Consider the following 21,800-nt stretch of genomic DNA (forward strand, 5'->3'; position numbering starts at 1 on the left):
AATAATTTCATAAGGCCAAATTAATATCACAGAATAGAAATGTTAGTTTACTTACCTTCTACTGGAATTTTCTTGATGCAAATAGATTTAATTTAAAGTTAGATAAACCTTTGTTATAGAATCTTCTGTACCAAAGTATAGAGTCTCCAAACTAAAACATAGCTGGACCATTACTAACAGCACTCCATCTCTTTCCCTCATCTTTACTCTTGGAAAAAGGCTTCTGATATGTGGTTCAGAAGTCACATGGCCCAGGAGGCACTGCACGTTGCTACACGCTGCACTAAAACTAAAGATATAAATGCTCTAGGCCAAGTTAATGTAAATTAAAAGCAAGCTTTATTCTCCTTATTTTTATTGACATCAGGCCAGAGAAGTTTAGAACAATTTCTCTAGCAACAGGATTTGTAAAATGAGTTGCATGCTAAAACTCCCCAGAGTTTTAGTCCTTGCTGCAAACTCAAGAACACCTTCAGGCCTGCTAAGGTCCTCCTGGGTAGTCAGGAACAAGACAGCTGCATGTTTGGAATGGTCATTTCTGAATACAGTTAGAAAAAAATATGTCTGTTTAATAATGTCAGTGGTGTGATGCTTTTTGTTTTGTTTTGTTTCTGTTTTTTACTTAGAGTAGAACCAGATGATTCCAAAAGTTTACTAAGACTAATGCCCCTCCCCTTCACTCGAGAACTAATATGTTACATGATATTAGTGGCAGGACAGATTTGTAATCCAATGTGTCTGCAATACTTTCACCATTTAAAAACATACACAATGGTGAAGATGCACACCTGCTGTGATGCTGGTGACACTAGTAAGAAAGATTTGAATTCATCTCATCCTTGCTTGCAAAGAAGAGGCAAATCTGGACAATATTCAGTATAACTTTGAATAGGAGTGAGTGAATGAATATAAGAAGAACGTGAAGGCTCCCAAAGTTTAGGCTTTTCAACTTTCACAGAAGAATCTAAATAATTTTTAAAGATAAGAAATTACAGACTTATTTTTAACAAGCGTGTATTTATTTATTTATTTTTACCTGAATAGGAATACTCCTAAGCATTTCTTGTGCTCAGGAAGGGATCACTGATAAGATAATAGGGGTTAGACAAAAAACAGCTTTAGCTGCAGGAAATGCATAGAAAATGGGGAGAGGTGACTCCAGATATGGAGCATGCTATATTTGCTTTTGAGCATGCAGCACCTAAATTGCCTCATGCTCTTAAATGACCTTCTGGTTATGGTAATGAGAAAAGGCTGCTGTTCATGAATACCTTATGTGGAGATGCAGAACTTGATACTATTTCAGTTCAAAAAATTTCTTGGAATGGAAGAGAAAGGAGATGCTACTTCTCTGTGAACAAATACCATAAAGCAGCTAATATTGCTTACCCATAAGCAGTATTGTCAGAGACCATTGTTACCTATAACTGACTGTTCCAAAAGCTGTAAATAAATGTGAAACTTATCCCAAAGCCGAAGCATCTAAATAAGTAATAGTATGCAAGTACATGAAAGTAGAAAATGGTAAAACCATCTGAAACAAATAGATAAATTGCAGGATAGGAGCTTTATAAATTTCATACAAAACATATTGCCCCATGGTGAAGAGATCGACAGTGATAAAGAGGAAGATTTGGAAAGGAATCCATCTTTAGCATTCAAAATCACTGATTGGTAATACATTAATGCTAATTTCAATTTCCATACGGATGCTTTCTTGATTTCATCTCTGAAGTGGATACTGTGAAATATTGAAAGTGAAAGATAAACTGGAACACAGGAATCTTTTTGTAATGATTTGTGGTAGTTATGAACTAGAAGGAAAATGATTCAGGAACTATGACATGTTTGGTGTGAAAAATCACAGCTGTGGAGGTCTGAATTCAAACACTGACAGTGTGATGACATTTGACTCACTATCGAATGATACAGTGCTGTCACTGTTGTCATACCACTATAAAGAACTGCTCTCCAACCAACAGCCTCCTTGTAGAGTGTCAGCGGTAAAAGGAGGAAGGTTACAGTATGGAATCACTAGCTGTTTTCTTTTACACTGAAAGGCATAGCTTTGCTCTTGTCAAGCTGTGTCCCCTTGCAAACTACCCTCTTATGCCCTTTGCATGCTTATGGGATTGCAGGCTTTTACGATGACAGATATATCTTCACATTGCATTATGAATTTGCTAAACATATCTTTGATGCTCCAATTCTGTCCTAGACTCCACAGTAAGTTATTATTATTATTATTAATATTATTATTATTATTGTTATTAATTATTATTATTATTTTCTTCTGAGCAACTATTCTGGCAGAATGTAAAGCTTTCATTAAAATACTTCAATGGCAAGTTACTAATGCACTCTACGTATGCAATACATCTGCAAGAAAGGAGTGAACTGAATGCATAAATTATGTGTTTATCACATTAATGAAAAAATTAAAAGTCCTTCTAAACCCACTCTGGGGGTGATATCAAAGAAGAAAAGTCCTTACCTTAGTTGAACTTAAATTGTGTATTCTGTCACTAGAATAGCTTTGGGGTATAGGAGGATCAGGGTAGTCATCAGCACTTTTTGATGCATTCTTTTTGACAACTTCTACATAGGAAACAGGGAAGATGCCTTGTCTGTTGGTTCCTGGTATTTTACCTTCATACCAGTTCTGATCAACTCGCTTAAGAAGAACGACTCTGTCTCCCTGGAATGCATTTTAAAAATGAGTTGTCAGCAGATGAGTAGTAAGGATTTTTTTGAATTGCTGATATCATTTTAATGCAAAGAATTATTTTCTCTGCAGTACTGTTTCTGCCTTCACCTTTCTCCTGCCATTTATACAAACCGTGTAAACAAATACCATTCTACCAAAAGGAAGATCATTACAGACTGCACTTGCTGTTCAGCAGAATCTCTTGGTTGGAGGACTAACACAGACTTTTCATAGGAGTGCAACCTGTTTAAATTGTTGGCTAGCCTACTAGCTAAAACCCCAGCTGTAACATGGAATAATCATAGAATCACAGAATGGCTTGGGTTGGAAGGGACCCCAAGGATCACCAAGTTCCAGCCCCCCCGCCACATGCAGGACTACCAACCTGCAGATCTGGTACCCATCTTGACCCCATCCAACCTGGTCTTGAACAGTTCCAGGGATGGAGTGTCCACAACCCCTGACTGCATTAATTTAAATGCCCCATTTTCCCTAAAGTAATAGAAGTTAATTAAATCCACACACGTGCTTTGTTATCAAGTAAAACTGTAACAAGTGGGAATGAAAAGTTCAAATTTTTTTTCATGGGGAAAAAGTGATAAATGCTTTTCCCACTGAGCATGCTGCACAAGCAGGTATCTATGTAAGAAGACAGATGGGCAGTGGCTCACTTACTGTTTTTAGAGAGCCTAGAAATTAAAATGGAAAATAGCAACTTTTTAATTCAAATATTTCTCTGTTTTGAAACTTAATGAGCTCCTTCTTTTGTCTGATGTGCTGTGCTTCTTACCCCGTCTTTTTAGAACAAATCCTTCCTTATTCGTTTTTTTTTGTTCTTAGGTTTCTGTTGTAGTCTTGTGGAGTGCCCTAAAATTATCATCATTAGGATGGAATTGTAACTTTTAAAAGCAAACCAAAACAGGGCTGACAAGATGGTGACCACCGCAAACAGCATGAAAGGGAATTTAAAGAAAAGAACTCAAACTGCCCCCCACCTGCAGTTCTCTCTGTTCCTATTCCTGATATTTTTTTTACAATGAAGTTCCTACAGCAAGAGTATCTCAGTCAGACAAACCCAGCAATTAAGCATTTGTTTTGATCATGTATAATAAAGGATCATCACCAACATTTATGTTTATAGACATGACGCAAGTATGTTAGAAAGAGCAGATTATTAAGATGAAATATTTGCAAGAGCCAGTACTTTCACAAACACATCTGAGCTTTTCTGCTGAATTTTGCTGTTTTCTGCATTTTTATTTCTTCTGTAGTAAAAACCTCACCATGATAAAGACAGCAAAAATTCCTAAAAAGGTCAATGGATAATTGAAACGAAAAGTAGAAAATTGGGTTGCCAGTTAGGAGGTGTTTGCATTTGGCAATTACATTTATGTACACATAATATTTAAGCTATTTGCAGGCAGCTGGGAAAGGATGCAAGCTAATGAGTTTGTCAGCAGCTTTCTACCATTATATTGCTTTGTGCATAGCGAATTTAGTACCAGAGCACTGTATTTATGAATAAATTAATTCTGTTTAGCAGTAGACATCATAGCGTTATTTTGATAAAGACAGTTCTAAACTGTACCTTTCTAAGCGATAACTCCACATTTGTGTCTGCATTGAAATTATATTTGGCAATAGCTTCTCCAATCTCTCCAATCTGTGCAGGAGGAGGCGGCCTGGCAGGCTGTGCTTTTTCTGGAGGAGAAAGCTTCTAGGGAGAAAAATACCGACAGATTTTAATCCTTTGCACATAGCTTTTGGATCTGTTACCCGAAATAATTCAAGGAATTAAAACAAAGAACAAACCTCAACATAAGAAATTGGGAATATTCCAACTCTTCCGTGGTGCTCACCTTCATACCAGTTTTGATCAATTTTCCTGAGGATATACACAGTATCTCCTTTCTTAAAGGACAGCTCTCTGTAAGAGATTCATTTAAATCAGGTGTTTATAGCCTTCTTTACATTTGAACTCCTCTACCTACATAACTCCCTCAGTTTCTAAGTTCAAAACTGAAACAACATGTAGCAACTAAACATCTGGAGAAAAGATGTCATAGCTGAGGCATGTTTACCAGTTGATTATACCCTATAAAACAACACGATTCACATTTATGAATACTAGATACTATCAGTGAGGCACGTAGGCCTAATTTTCACTCCAAGAAAGTATTTGTAGTTATTATCAGAGTGGACAGTATAGTGTCTGCAGGCAAGGATGATGACTTTGGGTTCCCCTGTTTAGATGCTGGTGTTACGACAGGTATCGGAGTCATATTTGGTGTTCTTGACAAATTTGTAGGGAAAGCTACTGAACACATTGCATGCTTCTGTGACCAATTACTACCTTGTTGCAGCAGCATAGCTTGGAGTGCTTCTGTGCCACCTGGTTTTCTTTTGAAACCAAGCTGATCAGAAGCATGATTATGTTCTCACCATTTCTGAGAATTAAGGCCTGTAATATGCTTAATGTTGGACACTGAAAAAGGGAATTATCCACATCATTAGGAACATTATTAGTACCCGGACTGGGTGGTATTTGCTGTACTGTCAGGTTGTTTTTTTTTCAGGACCTAATCTATTCTGATCATTCAAGTTGTCAGTTTACACAGCTAATGCAATATTAATGACGATGTTATACCCCATCTAAAGAATGCTTGAACATCCTGGATGGCCAGAGTGACAGCGGTAATGAAATACAGTGTTCTCCTCTGACTCCCTCATATCCTAGAACAGTATTTCTGATTTTTTTTTTCTTTTTTCCCTGACAGACAACTTTAGTTTATCTTGGTGTGGATGTTTTACATCCTGCAGAAAATCTGTGGTAAGACAAGATGTATGGAAGATCCTGAAGCACTGTACAGAAGCTTCAGAAAATAATCTATCCACAACAGCACACTAAGCATGCTACTTTGTGTAACCTAAATTTGATTTACAAGAAAGGTCAATTCAGTGGGCAACCCTGAGGAATCATTACAGAAAGGTGAAGATGCACATCTGCTCACATGTTCAAGTAAGTACAATGGAAAATAGAAGAATTTATAACTTTTTAATTACATAACTTCTTATATGCAGCATGCTAATGCAGAAGCTGTTGTGAAGGCAAGAGGGTTCCTCTGATTTCATGGCATTTAGCTGTAGAAACTGGCTTTAACAGCAGGTAGCTGTGTCAAGTGCTAGAAAGATTCTCCATGACTATAAATACTTAAAGGAACAAAAGTTAAGTACTTACTTAGAAGTTTGAGCTTTAAAGTCATATACAGCTCTAGCTGGCAGTTTCTGAAAAGTAGGCAAAATGATTAACACATTCAGGTAGCATTACTACATGGCAAACAACTTTTAGCTTTTAAAAAGGTGACCGAGATCTAAAAAAAAGAAGTGCGCGTAATTTACAGCAGTTCTCACAGTAAGACACTATTTAGGTAATTAAATATACGACTTACTTTCCTAAGGTTGTTAGGTATTTGGGACAGTGTTTTAAAAATAGAACCGGCACCTACCCAGAGCATTGTCTTTAATAAAGAAGTCCCGAGAGTTATTGAAGGGATCTGTCAAATTATGTTTTTGGATACTGATGCAATACTCCATTACAGCTCTCTTTCCAGTAGGATGGCCTAAATATAAAGCATTTTTCTCTGCTGTTATAAAAATTGTTTTTTGGATGAGAGCAATTATCCTTTTCATTAAGCGTTTTTTTTTTGTTTGTTTGTTTTTTGTTTTTTTTTTAGTTTTTATTGATTTGGCATGTTTGTTTGTTTTATAGTACTGTAACTGATAAAGCAAAGAATGAAAGAATGGAGATGGTATTAAAAGAACAGTGGGACTGACTGGATGCAAAATCTACAAAATAGAATTAAAATGTAGGTCTTCTGTCCTCTCATTGTTTTTTAAATCATTGCAGTCTTATACCACAAACCATTCTTATCTACCTAACATCTTTTCATATGGAAACTCAGAATTCTTTAAATACTCCATCCATATCATGAAACTTTTTTTAACCATCATTTTCTAATGAGCAGTCTTCCTTGGACTTAAGACTCTTAATTGAATTGCAGTGATGTAACCATGTCCCTGGGGTGGAAGTGGAACTAGATTCTGAAGTTGTACCACCATTTAACAAGCTAGGCAGCCTAGAGAAAACACTTAAATTAGTTTATATATTATTAAGTGCGAAGAGTGTCTGCTGTTCAGAGTATTTACTTGCTTGTTCTCCACTCCTAAATTACAAAAACAATTAAGATAAAACTATTGCACAAAACTGTGGTAACTCAAGAGTGTACTGTATTCAAATCAATTGAAAAGTTAACAATCTGTAGTCAACAGATGCTAGTTAATATAAATATAGTTACTTTATGACTGAGTAAAATCCCCAAAGCCTGTTTGTGAAGTGCTTCAAGTTCTAGGACTTAAAAGTACACACACAAAAATTGAATACATCACTCTCTTAAGCATATTTCAAGTGATAATGTGTTACTTTCTTTAGAGCTTGTACACCTGCTTCCATTTCTTCTGCCAAAGCATTAAAATAAGCAATTGGTATATAATCACAATCACCAAAGCTATTACATAAAGTTTTAGAGTTTGCTGTTAGGATAATGCTCTTTCTATAACACACCAACAGCAGTGTTTTGGTTTTTGTTCTTCTTTTAAAACACAAGTAATGACAGAACACAGATGTCAGGATTGAAACAGTTGAGGCAGTTTCTTGTGTAATTCTGTGATTTTTCAAATGAGCCTTTCCCCCACTCACACCTGCTATCCACCAGACATTCACTCCAGTCAACTACTGTCCACGTCCATTTAAATAAAATCAGAAGATGCAGCTTGTCTTGCATTTGATATTCTTTAAGTACCTGTCTCTTTAGTGAAAAAGAAGGATTTTGTCTCATCTAAATACTGTGTTGATAAGTGGCGCTTCCTTTTGTCTGTATCATTACGTTGTCTTATGACCAACAAAAATCTTGTCTCAGAAATGTTACTGATTTATCTGTATGGATATTGCTGCATTATTTATTTTTGGTTTGCTACCTCTTTATCTGTAGTTCCTCTTCTGTCCCTTGGAGTACATCGTTCCACATCAGTGAAAGCAGAATAGTTTCCAGGAGTTTCCTGGTCTACTGAAAACAGAACATCATTATGTGAAACTGTGGTAAAAGAAACATATTAAAATCTGGCATACTGCTTGGAATCTTTGAAAGGAATGAAGAGATACTGTTTCTATAATTTCACATGTAATCAGAAGAGAAGCATGTTATGTTATGGTTAAAGTGGACCTTTAAAGAAACAAAGATACCATCTCTCAAGTCAAGGCTTGCTTCTGATCCACAGCTGAAGAATGTGTAATAGAGAATGGGAAGAGCAAAATTATGCCTTACTGTATGAGGTGATGCATCCCTGCTGGACCAAATGGAAGACACAACAACAATACTGAGACTTTATCAAGCCGTTAGAATCTTTTCTGAATGCCAACAATATAATCACAATTACATGCACAAAACATGACTAAAGCATGCCTCAATGAGATAATAAGAGGAAACAATTTCTCTTTAATAGGCCAACTTGTTAGTTGTTTTATTTCGTAAAAAGATGAAATTATAAATCATTACTCACCAATCTCTGTGGCAAATTCTCTCTAAAGCATAGCTTCCCAATGTTTACTAGAAGATGATACACTACAGGATGGCAGATGCCTCTTTTTGTATTTCAATAAAAGAAAAAAGAAAAAAATCTTGCACAGTTTCCAGTGTGAATTAAAATGCAATGGAATTATTTCAGAACAGAGAATGAAATAAGCTGTCCCTTGACTTCTGAGATTTACTAGCAATTGTAGTCTCCCAATGTGGGCTGCTGGAGGCTTCTGATTGATACTTGCCTCTTTGACTTCATTCACATGATCTGTTTTTACCAACCTTATGGAAAAATAGAATTAAAAACATCTACTGCATTATGTTGCAGTTTTACAGAACAGAGACCTCAATGGGCTGTTGGCTAAGCTACGAGGACTTCAAACTATTGATAAATACAGTGGGGGGCAAAAATTACTTAACTGCATCACTTAGGTTGTTGGGTGCAAGCATAGCATCCCCAGCAAATTTACCATAGTTCCAATTGTGGGCAGCTTTCTTTATGTGGCTGCCTTGTTGTCACAGGAGCTATTAGGAATCTACATTTACTCTGCACTATGGATTTCCCTACTTCCTAGATGGTTTAGTTTAATGTCTTTTGAAAGTCTGTCATGTATTCTTTAAATGACAGCATTTCTATGTTAAATAATTCCGCTTCCACACATCCAGAGCTCTATGAATGAGCATCTTTGAGAAGTTAGTGACTTCAAAAGGCTATTAGTGAAATCACAAATGGATGAAAGAATGTCTTTGTGATATTGGTTATGTGTTATTTGACCAAACCCATCTTTACAGTTTTGATTATTGAGAATTTCACTTCTGTGATATTTCTGAAAATTCCATAGTCACATTAAAATTTGCTGAGAAGAATTAGGTTTGCTGCCACAGAGATTGGAAAACCTTTGAACAGCAATAATGAAAACTTCCTAAAATAACTGTCAGGTCTATTCACAAAAAGTAGCATGAAGCAATTGAATGGGTGTATTCTCATGAAAAAACCAGAAACAACTCACTATTTCACTGGCAGATTTTTGTCAATTACACATTTTACTACATAGGTTTTTTTGCTTTTTTTTTTTTTTTTAATATGTTTTTGATGCTGATTTTGGTTTAAAAATATTCAAGTAAAAGACTCCCTGCATATTGTTTTGTATTTGACCGTCATCTTAATGATGAATCTGTTTACTTTCTGAAAGGTTTTTGGTTTTGTTTTAGGAAAAAAATCACTCAGGTTAAAAACACCATTATTATTTGTAGCACTAATTATCTAATAGTTGAAGTACACCATTCCTCCAATTGTCCAGATTTCTTCATTTTGTGAATAGACAACAAATTTCTCTAGGTTTGCAGTGATGTAAAAATAAGTCTTCCTGCGTTATGAGTTTTGTGGGATGGACCGTTCTTATATACTACATGGATAAAAATGGAATGAGAAAGGGTGGGAAATAAAGGGAATAAATCACAAGGATAGAGGAAGAAAGTGAATCCACCTTGGAAACACAGTGCACTATCATTTTCTTGGTTATTGTTGTTAGTTGTGTCCATGTCTTGAAGAGAGGCACTAAGAGGTAATCTTCCACAATCATTCTGGTAAAGTGGGCAATGGGTAGCACCATCTTGAGGCAGTGGATGAAAAGGCTGGTGCATGGGACTCTTTTTCAGAGCTGTAAGAGATGAATTCCTTTCTGGAATGTCTGGAAGCAGCTCAGTAATAAGTCTGTGCAATATACTGTTGTCAGGCAAGCTTCCCCTTCTTTTTTCAGCTTTAATTTGGTCACAGATGTCTTTAAGTGCAGAATCTAGTGCTTCAAATACAGATGACTTGCGTTTTGTCTTTTCAGTTTGTTTCTTAGGGGCTGCACTTTTTTTCCTTCGGAAAGGCACTGGGCTGACTAGGAATGCTATCTTGGAGAGGCCAGATTCTGCCTCCTGTCTCCTTGGATCTTCAGCAGGTTCTTGTTTAGCCCTTTCGTGTTTCAACATGGTGGTGAAGCGGGTGTAGGATGCTGGGCATCTCCCTTTGCAGGAGCTGATGAGATGCCTGTGGTGGTGGTGGTGATGGTGGTGGTGATGACCCGATCCATAAAAGCTTTCAGATGATGTGAAGGAATAGTGATCAAAGTCACTTTCACTACAAAAGGATGACCCCTCTATCTGTATAAAGTCACTGAGGTCAGAAACCACTCCATCTTGATCACTGTCTGAGAAATCCATATGTGACCGTTGTGGCTCATCACTGGTCACTTCAATATGAATTGGCACCAGGGTTTTAGACTTGTAGCTCCGTTGTACCTGAGAGGGATGTCTGACTTCATTTTCTTCCTCCAGCAGGGACTCGATAGAAAATCGCCGCTGTGAACATAAGCCATTTTTAGAAGGCTCTAGTGTAATGTTTGACAACATTTCATCACCCAGATTTGGCATGGATTTTGACTTCTGAATTAGTTTTTCAAATTCTGATATTCTGGTTGGCACCATGTCTCTGGGCACCTCTTCAGTAGAAGACTCTCTCCAGCCCTGAAGAATACCTTTATGCTGTTCTTTTTCATACTGCAGTATTCTGGACTTCACAGAACAGATCACCTCAGAGTTCATCAAGTCCTTGCGATTGATACGATGCATCTTCTTGTACATTTTAAGAAAACCTGGGGCATCGTGTGCAGATCTGTGACGAACCCTTGCCCTACCACCACCACGGCCCTCAGGCGCATATGGGGATGCCCAGTTCATTGAGCAAACCTCTTTGGCATCCTCCTCACACAGAAGAGAGCCCATGCTTTCGGACTTGGCCTGTGCATCGGGAAAGTTATCCCGATCATCTGTTAAAAGATCATCACAGCTACGAGATTTTCTCTTTGGAGAAGTTGTTTCTTCTGTGCTGCTCCAGACTTCTGCATTTTGTCGAGTCATTTGCCAGCCATTCTTGTAGTTGATTGCCCTTCTTGAATCATTAGGAACAGCTAAATGTTGTCTGTAAGTGCTACAGTAATCTAATTCATTTGAGGTGTTGTGGTTGTGCACTGAATAACTGAGGAGGGATGGATATACTTTGCTAATATCCCCACCTTTATAATCCATAGAGCAGCATGATAAAAGAGAGACATTGCCAGAAATTAAAAGATTCAGAAAGTTGGAATTAATATCAGTAAGTATCAGAAAGACACAGTAAGTATCAGAAAAGAGACAGCCATGAGTGCATCTATTCTGTCAGCTCTAGTCAGTACATGTCTCTACAGAACAGGACTTCAGAGCTAATAAGCCATTTTCCAGCTTTAATAATGCACTTATGCTAATTTGAACATATAAATAAATAAATAAATAGAAATCCAAAATCCTCAAGAATTGTGGTGATGTCCTCCTCCCAAATGGAAACACAACAGTGTAAGAAAACAGCTATCAATATTGATGATGAAGCAGCTAAAAAAGCCAATACAAGCTGAAAAAAAATTAAAGATGAAGACAAACCACAAATCTAGAGCCCAGAATGTTAACTGAGATAAACTTAATTTGGAGAGAGACTGAAGTGTTTCATCCCTGCAACTAAGACCACCATTTTTTATGTTTAAATAGATCTCTTTTTTTTCCCTTTTTCTGTGGAACTTCAATTGAATGATGATTACAGAAAACGTAAAAATTGGGCAACATTTATATCTCTTAGTTAACTTAAATTTCTTATTAATATGTTTTTAGTATATACCGAGTATTAAGAAATTACTCTATTATACATTCTGAACTATATTTCAAATATCTGTGTATTCTGAAAGCTGCTCGGAGCTTTTGATCTGATTAACATTCACAGAAGTCACTATGAGACAAATTTGGAACTCTGGTCTCTCATATTGGAGCTGAACTTTCGGAAGTGGTTTAAAGCATCAGCGTTCAGTTGAGAACACACACGTCAATCAACACACATCAATCAGTTCAGTCTGCTTTCTAGAAGAACAGCTTGAATCTGTGTCAGAAACTTACAGTGTGCTGCTCCTTTAACAAAAAAATTGGTTCCCAGAAAAGTTAATATTCTGCTGTATCTCATAATGGGAGAGAATGAATTGGTTCATTTAGATTAACTCCCAAATGTTAAGTAGTTGTGTGGAACTACTGTTCCCATGTTTTGTAACGTGGGAACATTTAAGTCATGGTGGGTACTTCTTGTCAGTGGTGTAGTAAAGAGTAAATGCAGATAAGTGGAGTTTACCACCTTTTCACTGTCTACTCTGGTGCACCAAATGGATGAGATTACTTCTTAAATTACTAATCTTAACAGTGGTTTGGAAATAAATCTGTTTTTCTGTCACTTCATTCTTAATATTCCTCAGTGTTTTTCTTTGATACATTCTGATGCAACCTAGATGCTGTGATCTTTTCAGTAGGAATAATCTTTTTCAAAGGTTTACACAATCTTTTTTACAGCTAAGACTGTTTGGATAGCATGGGTACAAAATACAGCAAATAGAAGACTAATAAAAACTTGAAAAGAAGGATGCGTATTGTAATAGATAGTACTCTGTATATTACATCCATCATATATTTTTCTGGAAACCTTTGGTCTTGCTAAGGAAAACACCTAAAACACCCAAACTAAACCACCTAATTCAGGTTTCTCTTGAGAGACATGGGGAACAGCAGTGGGACCATGAGTTACTTGGAAACAAAACAAAACCCCAAAAAACTAGATTGTATATTCTGTACTGAGTACTTCAAAGATTCTGGATGTGGCTTTGGGCAGCCTGGTCTGGTGGCTGGCGATGCTGCACATAGCAGGGGGTTGAAACTGGATGATCATTGTGGTTCTTTTCAACCCAGACCATTCTATGATTTATGAAATTAAAAATCTGACTGTGGATATTTGCTTGACTAAAGTAGGCCTTAATAACTGACACTATCTAAGACACCAGCTACTGAACTGAAGGTCTGCTATTGTGGAAATACATCTTTAATCTCACATAGTATTTGTCCTGATTTATTTCCCCTAAGAACAGTATAATAAGAGGACACTTTAATGAAAAACATTATTTATACCCTAATATAAAATTCTTTAAAGTTTTATTAATAAACCAATTTTCTGTGTCCTAGAAGGGGAAGATAAAACTGAAAAACTCTTTCTACAAGTCCAGCTTTTTATCAGCTTGGCATCACACATTTAAAGATTAACAAGTTAGTCTTTAAGGAGTAGTCCAAAGCCTCCCATACAGTAAATCTCCCTACACTCAGCAACAGTGGACAACAGTTGCATTTACTACCAAGAGATTTTACAACACATCATCATCAGTTTTCCTCCTAACAAATATGATGTCCTCTTACCTTTTGCTCGTGATGGAGAAGAAGGAGACGAGCTTGTTAAAGGCTTTCTAAGGGTGTTGTATGGGCCTTGCATATCTGTACGGCCCGGGCTGGGCCTGTTTGCATTCTGGTCACTGTGTGCTCTCTGATGACTTACAGCAGGTTCTGACTTCCTCCTTTTCCTGTAGTCACTCGCAGTACTTGCAGAACTATAAAAATAACCAGTATTAGTAGCAGTCTCATCTCTGTAATCACAACTCAGGAATTAAAAAGCAAACTCATAATTGCATTATTTGCTTATGGATTGAACAATGCCAGAAGAAATACATCTGAATTACGCACAGGGAGAAGCACTGGGCTTAGCTCTTTTACAGCATGTTTGACAGAGAAAAGCTGATTTTTTTCGTCACTTGATTGTATCAAAGTTTCATACAAAATTGTTATATTGCTTTCATAGTGAGGACTTTAGGAGTCCTCAAACTGACACTTAAATTTTGACTCTTTTCAACATCTGCTGGCTTCAGATCACAAAAAAAACCCCTTAGGCTGTATAATCTGTACTGAAGTCACACACACACATAGTGTATTTCTTACCTGGAAGGCCTGTCCAGGCCTCTGTCTGTTGAAGCATGATGATATAAGGAAGTCTGTGAAAACAAAAATATAAATGTATTGTATGCCTGTATATGAAACAAGGTGACAATATCTGCTTATAGTGTTTGATTATTATATTTGCTACTCTGTGACGTCCTATAAAAGCAAACTACAGTAGTTAACATACTCTGCGCTCCAGCACACAGATATTGCAATATTCTGTCAGGCAGCTTCTAAAGAGCATCACTAGATTTCCTTTTGTGTTCTATTTCAGCTATAATTTTCCTTTTAAAGTACTACAGAACAATGTCTCAGACCCATGCTTCTCTATACTATTTTCAGAAATACACGACACCTGAAATCAACTTTGACTATGAAATATAAAAATCTGAAAATGATTCCTCCTGGTGCAAAGCAACATCTGCAAAGCTTCTCCTCCAGCTCAATTACTCACCAGAATTTCACAATCAGTTATAGGGAGAAACGAAAGCGGCTGAAGGACCCAGGATTTTTCTGGCCAATTCTTGGCCACCTTACATTCGTGGTCAACTATTTTTCCTCTCTGTAGAAGCCTTCTAGACTTATTCTCTAAATAGGAAACATCTTTACAGATTTTTCTCCATACCAAAGGATTGCAGAAGTAACACTCATCACTGTGTAAGCATTCCAGCTGTTTCTCAAGCAGCAATATTTAATCTCACTCGTAGAACTCTGTGGCAGAACTAGTTATATCACTGTTTTCCACAAAAGCTGCAAATAAAAGCTTCAGAATTTAAGTGTTAGGCTAAAAGAGCTAATCGTTATCCAGCACATCCTTCAGGCACAGTATTATGTAAGAGACATGTTCTCCTCTATTCATCTGCATCACATTTACAGCAGAGGATGACCTGCATATATTCCAGTGTGTCTGCACAACAGTTGGAAGGAGAAAGTGTCATTTAAAAGTTCCAGTGACAGTTTCTCTATCTGCTATAATTTACTGTTGTGTTTATTCTTTAACATATCCACAAATTAATATGACATCTCGCAACACCTACATGCAGTTTTCAGTCTAAGAGAGATCTTCCCAGCAGCTGGGCATTAAGCTGCTGCCAAGGGGAGCAAGCTGAATCAGTGGGACATGTAGGACCTGTGTAGGCAAGGAATGGGAAGTGTGTGGCTGCCTCAGCAGGGCAGGTCTTTTATAGCAGTGGCCAGTTGGGAGAAGACTAACAGTGCTGCTGACATGAACCCAGCTCTTCTCAGTGTTAGATACTGCCATCAGAGAAGGCTTGCCCCACTGATACAGTGACATCCCTCTTTCCCAGTTGGCTTTATGGGCAGTGGTGCTTGACGCTTGTTTTACTCCATGATTATGGAATCTATATATATAGAATCTATTCTATGATTCTATGATCATGGAGTAAAACAAGCATCAAGCACCAAATGATGAGTGAGCACACAGGACTGTGGAATACAGTCAAGCTCTACCACAGCATAATATTTTTTAATTTGCTAAAACCAACCTATTTTTCTGTAAATGAATGAAAAGCTACTTCTAACAAGTTTCATTTCCCCAGTAAAACATAGATTTAAAGATTTATTTTTATATTTATTTTTAAAGCATTTGTCATTAGGTGATAAACAACCTATAGATGACTTTACTAATACCATCCGCTAATTAGTTTTTTTGTTTTAATGTGAAGAACAGGAATGGGTAATTGTTCACCAAAGCATTTTATGTACTGTAACCTCGCTCATAAAGTAAGTCAGTGGACCTGTAAGTTACAGAGAAAGGGTCCTCTGACACAAAACCATACTGTCTGCTCTAGGATCAAGTGAAGAGTTAATGCACCTTCCCATCAGCAGGGTAAGTAGGAGCCTGTGCTTTGGAGCTGCTTCTGTTACGGAGGTGTGCTGATCATCATCAGATAGTCTCAAACAGGCAATAAACCTGCTGGTAGCGCTTATGAAATGATCCCTATTTTATATTTGGAAGACATGTGGGGATAATGATGAGTTCATTCCTTTTAATTCAGCCCACCTGAAGAAAATATCATGATATTTGTTTTTAGAATATATTCAGAAGGAGGCCCTGCATCTTTACTCTTCAGTTCGCATTTTCAAGTTTTTCTTTAGATCTTCTGAAAGCTGGAAACTGCTTTATGCCAATTTTTCAAGTCTCCAGAGTCAAAGCTTTAAGAAAACACACTGACATACAAGATCTGTCTGCAGCAAAACTACAAAAGCCAGAGATGGTACAGATGCACACATCAACGGAGTAACCCCAGTTCTCCACATACCACCACACAGCAGAGCGAAGCAGATGTGCATTGCCACACAGAAGGAACATCTACAAAACACCTGTGGAGCATGTTCTGTTAAATACAAATCTTACTTCAAAGGTGCCCATCACTATCAGCCTCACCACTGCTGACCAGTCCCTGGCATGCTTCAGTACCCGTAGAAGCCCCTCAGGCTCACAGCCACCTGGAACTGCCTGTGAGGCAGTGCAAGCACTGCATTTTCACTGCAGGCCTTCTGTGCACATGCCATTCCAGGCAGAAGCAGACCAAGGTTACGTGTCACAAGTTACAGGCCAAACAGCTGAGGCAGGGAGAGCTCTCACCACTTTTGATGGCTTCAGAGTCATACAGACCATGACACAAATCCCATGGGCAGCATAGCTCCCATTAGCTCCTATGGAAGGCAAGAGATAAGCCACACAACTGAAGCAAAACCGCAAAGCATTTCTTTATCCACAGCACTCCCCAGGCTGTATGTTAGCATGTTAGCAATCAGCCTGAGACAGCAAAGAATGTGTGTCATCCCAAAACAGACTGCTGAGCTGCTGCACAGCTTTTCCTTTCCTTCCTTTAAGATATCACCTCGGATGTAATGTACTCTTTTTCCCCTTCTTTGATGCAGTCTGTTGAAGATTTTGAAAGACACTTATGGGGACATGTATGTGTTACCATACCATACCAATCGTTAACACACACATATATTGTTTTGGCAATTTTACAACAGGATTATCAATTTTCAGTTTTCAGATTATCTACCTTAGTCATAAGTACTTAATTGGAGAAGCATTAGTTCAGTCACTAAGGCTTTGACTTGATGTATAGAATTTGCAGTCAGATATTTTAATAAAGAATACTATTATTCTGATGTATTGATTGCGTGTGAAAGCAACACACTTGCCCAACTCTGAAGAAGTGGGAATTGGTCAAGATTTAGAGACACATGAGCTGTAGTGTAATTCTAAGTGTTAATCTCTGAGCAGTTTTGGGGATAAGAACTCACAGTTCCTAGGATAATAAGATCAACATCCAAATGCATTAGTGATCTGGAAAAATATGAAGACAAAGACACAGTGACTCTGAATTAGAAACGTCTCATAGCTATCAGCAGGAACCCCCAAAATATTAACAGACACATACAGCAAACATGCCAATCCTGCTTCCCAGGAGAATCAGCTGAACAAGAATCATTCATTTACCTCATTGGAAACACCAGAAGAACTGTCTCGAACATAGTCCAAAAGCTTTTTAGGTGGCTGCATCATATAAGCAGAAGTGTAGAGATGGAATGGAGGAGAATCAATGGCAGCAAGGAATGAAACGTGGAGAAGGTGACACAGTTAGAAACTAAGTGTTGACAACATCAGGTACAAGAGTGACACATATGGGTAGAATGGGAGGAAGAATGTGTTACAGTATTTTGTACATTTTTAAGCATCTAAATAATGTGTTAGTAAATTCAGGTGGTGAAATTTACAACTGGAATGACTGGATCAGTACTAGCTGTATTTAACACTGGTGAGACAGCATAAAGTGTCACAGTTACATTTTTGCTGGAGAAGCCTCAATGTTCTTCATCTCAGAGGAGGCACTCACTATTCTCAAGTGATAATTATGAGTAAAGCACTGTTAACATAGTGTTTTCAGAAGGAGGATCTGGACTGTTTCTGCCTACCTATGCAAAGGAATGACAAAACAGCTTCAATGACTAGATAAAAGGAGATAAAAGGTAATCTAATAAATCTGACACACTGGATGACAACTTTTAAAGGAAAGTATGTAGTTTGCTTTCTCTTCTTCTCTCACTGAAATAGCTGAGAGTTCTGCACTTGGTGTTTGATAAGGTACCAGAAGGTAGCTGCTTCCCAGGGCATCCTCCAGGAACCTGTGCCAAATGATCAGGTTCCTTATGTAGCCTGGCACGTCAGTAAATATTTCATGCTCTTAGAGGTTGTTTGAACCAAATCCAGCCCAAATATATAGCCCATGTTTAAGTTATTAAAATCACAACCCTGGAAAGTTAGGGCTCCACTTAAAAAAACAATAGTTATATACATTAGATTATTTTATTGACCTTTCTCAAAAAAGGTCACATTAACTTTACTGGGAAATGTTTGCTGAAGTTGGTAGTTGGTAAATTTATATAGAAATATTTTCCCTAACATTTAAACATTAATATTCTGTCCTCACTTACCGGACGTCCAAACTCCAGTTCTGAAAAGAACTTATACCAGGGTTCATTTTCTAAATCTATGTCATCTGGGTTTATGCGATCAGGCTGGTGCAGTTGTGAAGGAAAAGGGAAGGAAAAGGCACACACTGAGCAAAGGGCTGGAAATGCCGTGTCACTTCAACAGTTCACATGCAAACACAAAACAAATACAGGGGAAGTGATGGAATAAAATCAAAAAATGGAGGTGGTATTTAAGACAGAATATTCTTGTTCAAGAGCTGTCACTGAAGGTTCAATACTTCCCTTTTTGTTGCTATTCTTCTAATGATTGAAAGACTTCAAGGATTTCAAGATTACTCTTTTTAAGCTAAGACTGATCTTTGACCACTTCTGTTAACATGGCTGCAAAAACCTTTAATAGTACTGAAGATTCTTTGTTAAGAAAATGCTTTAAATGATCTTCAGCTTGGCAACAAAGTGCCCATGTGATCGGCAACAAAGACATAATTCTATCATTATTTCTTTCAGTCATTTCCTTCTCAGAAAGCAAGTTAATTCTGGATCTTGCTGTCCTGAAGCAAGTACTGAGCAGAGATGAGCAATATGCATCATGCAAGCACAACTGTATTAAAAAGCCACTTCAGAGCATCGAACAGAACTTAACTATAAATTTTAAGTCCTGCGGTCAAAAACAGGGAACAAAAGTTATGCATTCCATAATTTTAGCTTTAGCAGCATTTTGTTGTGCTTTATCTCCCACACGTTTGTTGACACAAAGCACTTTTTTTTTTTTCCACAGCAAAATATATTGTTTTCGTCTGAAAATTCTCACAGCAAAGGGATAAAGTGGGAATTGAAGTCAGCACTGAGAAAGCTTTTCAGTGAACTGAATAATAATTGACAGTTATTCAAGCAGCATGAAAACATGACAGTGCAAAACAGTAGAGCTCCTAATGGGATGCTTAATCCACTGCAAACTTGGCTGCCTTAATTATTTTCTAAACAGCTTCAGTTACTTTGTAGGATCTGATGTATGCTGACCTGCACTGCAGAATTATAGGGAATCACTGTCTTAAGGATCTGCAAATAAGAAAAAAAAAAATCTTCTTGTAGAAGATACTTCTGAATTTAAAATTTTGGCTGCAATTATGAGAACTTAGATACTAAGTATGGTGTGACCCAGAGAGCATTCCTCAAAGAAGGCAATGGGGTCCTGTAAGAATAGTGTTTCTGGTGATTAAGTATTTAGCACTCTTTCTGCATGAGTCAAGCTGTCACCAACATAGCAGAGCAACCACATGCAGCTATTTCTGCTTTCTGCAAGAGATAATGCTGTGTACTTGACCATTTCAGGTAATTAAACATCTTACAGTGCCCTTCTGTTGTTTTGCCCTTGCACTTCCACCATGCACAACCATTATTGAGCACTCCTATTGACAACTAACTGTTTAAAGTCAACCATAAATGCACAAGCCTCTAGTAGAAAAACACCACTGAAATAAGTTTCATGAACTTAGCAGTTAAGACTTATCACCTTGTTAGCAACTATAATTGATTCCTGAAGCACAAGAATCTCTTCTATAAAGAGATGAAGACATGAATACAAACACAATAGATTCAGAACTACAGAAGGTATTTCATCTGAGAGATGGAGGAACTGAGAGAGTTTAGCCTGGAAGAGAGGTGGCTGAGGTGAGGCCTTGTTACTGTGCAGCTATCTGAAAGGAGGCTACAGTGAGGATGGTGTTGATCTCTTTTCTCAGATGGTAAGGAATAGGACACTTGACAGCAGCATAGAGTTGAGACAGGGGGGTCTAGAGGGGATAGCAGGAAGGATTTATTCATAGAAAGAGCGCGCTAATGTGCTCTAGCCACTAATGGGTGCTCACCTTGTGGGACTAGATTTGACTTACTCAGATACAATTCCCATTCACATATCAGTGAATGGTGTGGCTACCACAGAGCTGTTAGTACTACAAATCTTGGGCTACTGACATTACTTACAGGGGCAGCCCACCTCAGTTTTATGAGCCTCCATTTCCAGTGTGAAATTAAATGCTTTAAAATGGAGAGAGTAACTGGCTCCTCTTTTATCATCAAATACTCTTGTTATTAGTTGAAAGCTTAAGCAGAAAAATTCTGCTTGCAAGGAAATAGCGTGTTTGAATGCAGTTTCTGTGTTTCCAAGTTCTCACTCTGTAGCAGCGTGCCAACGCCGAGAGCATAAGGGAGTGTGTGAAGTTAACTCCATGCACACAGCTCCTAACTTTATTTACAGACTGAACCGCAGAGGGCAGCAAACGTAAGAGAAGAGCTTTAGAGTTTGCAACTCCACTGCTGCTTGCCAGCTGCGGGAGGAGGCTGCACTCCCTGGGCTGCCGCGATCAATACTCAGGCAATTGATTTCACTTGGCTTCAAGTCAGTTTTGCTGAAGGACTGCTTTCTATTATCTATCCTCCTGACAGACTTGAAATGAGCAAATGATTTTAACTTACACTGATTTTGGCTGGGGCTTAGAAAGTATCTCCCAGTCTGCTGGATCAGAGGGCAAAAGCAGCAAGAATTCATTTTATATGACTTGTCAGTCAAATGAAGTCATGCTTCGATACTCTAACCTAGAACCAGTAGACAATTCTGTGTACTGAACACGCATATAAAAATAATCTAGAATTGAAATGGAACTAGCAAAATATACTTCTATGCTTTGAGCGGACACTGATGAAAGCAAATCTACTGCCAATTTTAAAGCCTTTATAGCCTTTCTTTCTTACTCACTTCATTAAAGAAATAGAGAAATGTACAGACTGTTGTGTGAAAGTGCCATTGATAAGTACAAGGCTGAAACTAGTAAAGAATAAATATTTAACTTCATGTGAGTTAGATTAAATTATTATGCTACAATTTACTCATTTACTACATTTTAGGAAACAAATCCATGTTTTGGATGGTGTTAATCGAAAAAAGGAACATTTTATTGAATCACAGACATTAGAGATGGAAACATACATCAGAACTTATGTACCACATTGGAGGAAATGGAATGTTTTATGGGAGAAAAATGAACTGAATGCAAATTAAACAGACTCAGCTAATCTTTTTATTTTCAAAGAGCTATTGATTTTGGTATTATTTT

At 37.6% G+C, this 21,800-nt stretch overlaps 1 protein-coding gene and 1 long non-coding RNA gene across 51 annotated transcripts in view; one reads left to right on the forward strand and one right to left on the reverse strand.

The window, feature by feature from the left end:
• Positions 1-21,800, reverse strand: part of SORBS2 (sorbin and SH3 domain containing 2) — a 133,355-nt gene that overhangs the window by 14,906 nt on the left and 96,649 nt on the right. For 20 of the 50 annotated variants that reach the window (XM_085547147.1, XM_015862066.3, XM_085547140.1 and 17 more), the window contains 7 exons: positions 14,212-14,264; positions 13,639-13,826; positions 7,742-7,827; positions 5,946-5,992; positions 4,520-4,634; positions 4,296-4,424; positions 2,495-2,698 (listed from right to left, as the gene is read on the reverse strand). In XM_085547147.1, coding sequence (XP_085403273.1) covers positions 2,495-2,698; positions 4,296-4,424; positions 4,520-4,634; positions 5,946-5,992; positions 7,742-7,827; positions 13,639-13,826; positions 14,212-14,264 — 822 coding nt within the window. Of the gene's footprint in view, positions 1-2,494; positions 2,699-4,295; positions 4,425-4,519; positions 4,635-5,945; positions 5,993-7,741; positions 7,831-9,827; positions 11,403-13,638; positions 13,827-14,211; positions 14,265-17,692; positions 17,750-18,687; positions 18,772-21,800 lie in introns of all 50 variants that reach the window. The other 30 variants (XM_085547136.1, XM_085547133.1, XM_085547131.1 and 27 more) reach the window with 8 other exon arrangements.
• On the forward strand, positions 5,595-6,572 carry LOC107313643 (uncharacterized). The gene is made up of 2 exons (XR_014945975.1): positions 5,595-5,726; positions 6,477-6,572. It is a non-coding gene; the product is annotated as an uncharacterized LOC107313643 (long non-coding RNA).

The sequence above is a fragment of the Coturnix japonica genome, chromosome 4 (genome assembly GCF_054131305.1).
Source record: "Coturnix japonica strain WE chromosome 4, WE-NBRP24, whole genome shotgun sequence".
In the NCBI taxonomy this organism is placed as follows: Eukaryota; Metazoa; Chordata; class Aves; order Galliformes; family Phasianidae; genus Coturnix; species Coturnix japonica.